This window comes from Typha latifolia, chromosome 12, assembly GCF_019914945.1.
Source record: "Typha latifolia isolate L0001 chromosome 12, TyphaL0001v2, whole genome shotgun sequence".
Taxonomy (NCBI): domain Eukaryota; kingdom Viridiplantae; phylum Streptophyta; class Magnoliopsida; order Poales; family Typhaceae; genus Typha; species Typha latifolia.
The window spans coordinates 5,001-11,540 of record NC_133097.1 but is presented as its reverse complement, the minus strand read 5'-3'; the positions used below and the strand labels follow the sequence as shown (position 1 = coordinate 11,540).

Here is a 6,540-nt window from a genome sequence, read left to right as displayed (position 1 = left end):
AATCTGTTGTTCGGAAAGACATTGAGCAAGAGCAAAGTGAGTCTTTCGTCTGTCTTTGAAACCCTTCTCCATGTGATGGAGTTTCCAAAGCCAACGGAGGTACTATAGACTTGTGGTGGTAGGTAGATTCTGTGTCCTAGGGTGTCATAAAATTTTCAGATACCCTTTGCCAAAATTGTCGGTTTGTAAGTTTTCTAAAAGAAACTGAGAATTACTGGGGATTCATTATATATGTTCGATTATTGAATCATGTAACGGTTTTACACGTATATGCAGAGAGGAGACTTGATCTCCAATTGTGTCAAACAAAATTTCTGATATGGGAGTTAATAAGGCGCATTAATTAATTGAGTTAGCTGATGATCTGTGATTAAAATATTTGTGTTCAAGTAATAGGGCTATGGCTTTCTTGTAAAAAAAAAGGACGGCCAGCCGAATCGCACGATAGATTATTATTTAGTTGTTGAGAATATTTAATTTTCAGATTTTAGAACGGACATCATTTCTTTTCTATTGGGTGCCACTGTCCGCCTTTCCCTTCCTCAGTCTTTGACAGCGCTGTTTGTTCTGTGAAATGCACGCTATCAATCTATCTATTTATCTATCTACCTAATAAATATTTGCGCACACGGCACACGGCACACGAAAGCAGGGGCATCTTGACCCACTCATATCTATATGCTACAAGCAAGCAAAAAGAAAAAAAAGACTATCTAGTAGATGATCTTTAAAGTAGAAAAGCAAAAGGAAAACAATGGATCCAGCCCACCATCATTGTCCTTGCGACCGTGCATGTGGGACCCTTCCATCGATCCTGTCGTCGCTAGCTGCATGATCTTTGTTCCTCTTCCCATGCCATATTATGAATAAATAGAGGGGCACTCTTCTTCCTCAAATATTATATTCATCGATCTCCTTTTCAAGCCTGTAATTAGGTAAGCGCAAGGAATTAATTGAGGAGGAGGAGAAGGCGATCTTCGACCTTGCTTAAATCTCACATGAGTGCGAGAGTAAAGTTGAAAGGTGATCTGCAGAGTAAGAAACAATCAATATCGATTGATCAGCCATAGATCTAGATTGGAATTAAGTATGGACGGCGCAGACATGATGACCCCCTCACCTCCAGTAGCAGCGCAAACGTCGAGGCCAACACTTGGATTCCCACTGGGGACTGCGCTGTTGCTCATCGTCATCTTCTCCCTCAGTGGCATCTTCTCTTGCTGCTACCACTGGGACAAGCTTCGCTCCCTCCGCCACCCCGCAGGTCGTGAAAATATTACTCCCTCCAATACCCTCCCAGATGATCATCATCACCAAATGTCCTCCCCACCAACAAACCCCTTCACCAAGCACCAGGTATATATGTTGCTAATTAATTCTTAATTTTTGTCTTACCGATCTCTAATACTACAATATATATAAGTTATACAAGCAGACTAACGAGATTTAGACCTATAAGAAAAAATGATTTTGATCTATAATAATTAAGCGAACAGTTGTCGTTCATTTACATGCTTTTTAAGAATTAATTCTCTGCTTTTGTTCATTTTTTAGGCAACTCCTCTAATCTTCTGTATACACAAAAATTAAAGGCCAGATCTAAGTTTTCTGATTCCTGCAAATTGCTTGATTCTTATATACTTCTTCAAACCTTTTATACTGCAAATTAATCGACCTAGTTTACTGTACGTATATGACTGTTACCCCCAGTACATTGATACTTGGTGTCCATAATACCTAAATGGTACGAACCAACAGCATGGATGTAATATACGTGCAGTTAACTAGCTAGGTCGGGTGACTACGTTCCCCATGTATCCAATATTCTCTTTCTTTTCTTTCTCGTAAAATTGGTCCTATATTGGCCTTCAGTTTATGGCGTCAACCCTTAATGAACGGGATAGACCGATAAAGCAACTATTTTAGTCCATTTTAACTAGTCAATTAGATTAATTGACTAGTGCAAAATTTGAGGATGATTAATATTTGTGCTTTGATTTATAGGTGACTTTTGATTTTCTCTATACTGTTGATTTATGGCAATTATTTATCTGTCTAAGAGATAAAAAAACGAAGAGCCATAAGTAGAGTTTACAGTCATAATATTAGAATGACAATTAAGTAGAGTTTACAGTTTTTCATTCCCACCTTATAGCTAATGTTGAGTGTCAAGAAAATAATATTAATTCCTCTTGACTTTACTATTACTTTTTCCTGATAATTAAAACTATCAACTTTTTTCCTTCTAAAAGAAGAAAACGAAAAAGAAAAAAGTAAGGCAATAATTCAAGCAGCAATTAATTGTAAACATTTTCATCATCTTGTACTTTTAACAAGATAATGTCACAAACATTATTCATTACGATTATTGATAGCCACACTGCATGTACGATATTATCATTACGATTACATTTGAGAACTCAAAAAATATTATCATTATGATTATTGTCGCAAGAGTACAAAAATGAAGGAAAAGTAGTGCAATTCAGAACTCTGTCTGGGCAGAGTTAGAGAAGTATTACGCCTGATAATATGACTATTACTTTCTATTAATTGTACAATATTAAATATTCAAGACTATTTTTTGATCTCCCGTATGTTTGTAACTGTTGTTACTTTATGTTCTCTTATTTCAGAATTACAAGAGGGAGAAAGATCAAATTCTACCGGTAATAATGCCAGGGGATCAGATGCCGAAGTTTATGGCATGGCCATGCCCACGTCAGTCATCGTTGCCCAAATCAGAGAACACTATCACTATTCAGATAGTTGTTGAGCCTCCTATTTCATCAATTGCTCTTGGTTAACAGAAAGAAAAGATTAAGAAACCCTAGTTATAGAACAAAACATGCAAAATGTAGAAGAAAGTGAACTTATAAAATAGGTTGAGCACAGAATGAGGATTATTATTGATTGAAGAACTCACGTTACAAGTGAAAATTAACAAGAACGGAGCAAATACAAGATATCTGTGTTGATCAATCGCAAATAATTTCCGCTACTGAAGGTACTGCAGCAGCACTAACTTTTTGGATTGTCCTTGGGAATCTTTGTTTGGGGAGATTTCTTAGAAAATTAGTGCCAGCAATATTGGGAGCTTCATAAAACAACTGTGTCAGGTTTAGGTGGTTACAGGAACTCCTAAAGCACGTGTAGCTTCTTTGACTGTAATATTTGTAGGCTCTAATGATGGAAAGATGGAAGATGTAAAATATTACTGAGAGTACATTGCTTCTATTATAAAAAAAACAAGAAAATTCAGGACAGCAGAATGGGATGAATGACACTTGCTACTAGGTGTGAAAATAGTTCCGATATGAATTAAATAGTGCTTAACCCACATCCGGATTTATATTTTTATTCCGGATACGAATATTAGACGGGTAGTAAAATTTAAAACTAAAAGGATACAGATATTTCTCGGATATAGATTGGATATTAAACGAATACGAATCGAATACGAATTGAATATTAATCGGATATGAATAAAAACTAGATAAGAATCGAATTTTAATCGGATACGAATACAAAATAAATTTATTACTAGCATCTATACATAAGCAGGAAAATTCACAAAAATCAACTAATAAACTCACAAAATTTGCACATCAAAAGGCAATAACATTTCACAAAATCAACTAATACAGTATTCCTCTCAGGCATTTCATCAAACATTCGGCGTGCCTCTTTCTCCGGTCCTCACCAACCCAACAATCATAGAGTTCCAAGAGACAATATCTCTATTAGTCATTCCGTCAGATACCTTCTAAGCAGAAGCAATGCCCACATCTCTAGCCTTAGAATAGGAATCAATTAGCGAGTTGGGCACGAAGATATCGGATAAATAACCCAACTTTACGACATGGGCATGAATCATCTCAACTTGGATAACCGCAAATTGTTCGCAACAAGCTTTAAAAAGAAAAGAATATGTGAAATTATCAGGAAAGAACCAATTTTTTCTGCATGTCGAAGAAGGCAGAGAAGGCTCACAACAATAAAATCATAGACTACAAACCAATATAGGGAAATGCCTCCATTACTTACCTCTCCTAGAGGTCAACGGGGATCTGACCAAATATTATCTCCATAATAAGAATTCTAGAATTGTACATATCACTTGTTTCATTGAGCAGTTGGAGTTGTTGGAGGACTAATCGGCAGAGTTGGAGGATAGTCGGAGTTGATAGATTGTCGAAGAGAGTGAGAGAGAGAAATGGGGATGGCGTCGGATTCGTTGGAGGACTAACTAGTGGAGTCGTCAGACAGTTGGAGTCGACAGATCTCCAGAGAGAGTGAGAGAGAAATGGGGATGGGTTTGAGAAGTGGCGGCTTGATGGTGAAGAGAGATTGAGAAAATGAGGGTTTGAGAAGTTATGATAAGCCGGTGGGTGAGGAGTTTTATGTTAACCGGTCGGTTTGGTTTTTAAGGGTAGGATTATTTGTTAATATTGTATGGTATATGGGTAAATGGATATTCGATATTCGAATTCATATCCGAACAAATATACTATACTCGTATCTGAATCCGAATCGAAATATTTTAATAAACTACAATCTGTATCCGGATCTATATCTGAACTGAATAAGTTATTTTGACATGTATCTGATCCGACCGGGGTCGGATAGCGGGTCAGATCAGATTAAATCCAATCCGTTTTCACCCCTACTTGCTACTCATGTAATGGAAAGTGTGGCGGAATGGCATCACACTTGAAAAGTTCGATCCCATCAGGAGTGAAAAAGTCTATGCTAACCATAATCTTAACTTTATGATCTTTAACTAGTAAATCTAACGATAAATAATGAAAGCTAAATAGTAAGCATCGCAAACACACAAGATTTACATGAAAAACTTTAAACTAGGGTAAAAACTACATATCTTTTTCATTAGGATTAAGTCAACTAGAAATCAAAAGCAAGTATAAGAACTGTTTACAGAATACCTACTGAATCCCAGAATATATGAAGATCTCTTGTTTGCCAGACCCCACAATGAGTTGCTTCTAGTGGTTAATTGCACCAATCTTTTCGACACTTGAGATCTAATTGACTTAGTAACTCTCGAGACAAGTTGCACAATGTTTCAACAATCAAGAACAATATTTGAATGCTCAAAATCTGTAGCTTCTTGTTATTGTTATTAAGGCTTGTTGGCTAGCCTCTATAAATGTGTGGGTGGTAGCCAAAATTATTATGCTACTTGAATATTGGTTTCTTGCCTCTCTATCTTTTCTCTACCCTAATCTTCCTCCTCACTCTTCACTAACCTACCACCTCTACTGTTAGCAAGGTTTTTCCTAACTTCTAATCTCCCTCGTTTGTCGAGTGTAACAACCGAAAAAACAAATTTCCTTCACTGCATGGCACGACAGCTTGTGCCATGTAGTGGAACCTAGGATGGGCACCACGTTCCCCAAGCGCTAGCGTGGCCAACCTGGCCATGTTAGCTAGCGCGATGGGCCCCTCCGCCGCAGCCTCCCTCCCTACCGCATCTCTCCCTTTTGTTTCTCTCTTTTTTTTTTCTCTTTCAGGCTCTTTCTCACCTTTATCTCTCTCTCAAACACTCTTTCTCTCTCTACCCGCTGCTGCCGCCACCTCCACTAGTGCCGGTGAGCCTCCCTCCTTCTCTCTCTCTCTCCCTCTCTCTCTCTATCTCTCTTTCTCTCTTTGTCAGCTTCCTCTCGGGGCCGCCGAAGGATTGAGCCATCAGTGAGAGGCCGGCCACTGAGTGGCCACCAGCGGCCGCACCCCTCCCCCATGGCCCAACCCTCTTCTTCCTTCTTCTTTCTTCTTCTTCTTCTTCTTTTTCTTCTTCTTTTTCTTCTTCTTCTTCTTCTCTTTCTTCTTCCTCTCCTCCTCCCACTTGCTTTCTCTCCTCTGACTGCACCGTGGCCTAGCGCCCTGCTGTGCATGGTGCTGGGCTGAGCCCATCACTATATATAGTTATATAAATAAATAAATATATATATATATATATATGCACAATTAGTTTAGCTAGGTAATTTAATGTATTTAGTTTATACAAATTAAATATAATTATATAATAGTTAGTATATAATTCTAATTATATCATATTTAGCAAAGTACTTGCAATATAAATTATTATTTTAATCCTAGGTAGGTAATAGTAATTATTGGGGTTATGTACATATATTTTTACGTAATTATTTGCAGTAACTTGATTCTTATTTTCTTAATTATCAAGGAGAATAAATAACACTATAAGAAAGACTGATATTTGTGATTATGATTAATAAATAACAAAACAAATATAGAAATGAAGAGTACAAAATTATAATAAGAAACTATCTTTTTGTCAGGTTAATTTTTATTAATAGAAAGACTGATATTATTTGTTATAAATAATTTCAGATCCCGACCCCCAAGTTCAAGACCCTATGGACCTAGCTATCGAGGCTCGATCGTTGTCGTAGCAACGTGAGTGAGTGGTTGTTTGGTATTTATAGTGATGGTGAGTAGTCCTATCCCCTAGACGCCTTTCTCAAATTAGGATATATTATATCTTATATAAACGTA

The 6,540-nt window shown here is 37.2% G+C and overlaps 1 protein-coding gene across 1 annotated transcript; it reads left to right on the top strand.

The window, feature by feature from the left end:
• The first annotated feature begins 822 nt into the window (after window positions 1–822).
• LOC140798423 (uncharacterized protein At5g65660) lies at window positions 823–3,266 on the top strand. Its single transcript, XM_073152238.1, has 2 exons — window positions 823–1,356; window positions 2,637–3,266. The coding sequence occupies exons 1-2, from the start codon at window positions 1,090–1,092 to the stop codon at window positions 2,805–2,807; spliced, it is 438 nt and encodes a 145-aa protein (XP_073008339.1). The 5' UTR covers window positions 823–1,089; the 3' UTR covers window positions 2,808–3,266.
• The last annotated feature ends 3,274 nt before the right edge of the window (window positions 3,267–6,540 follow it).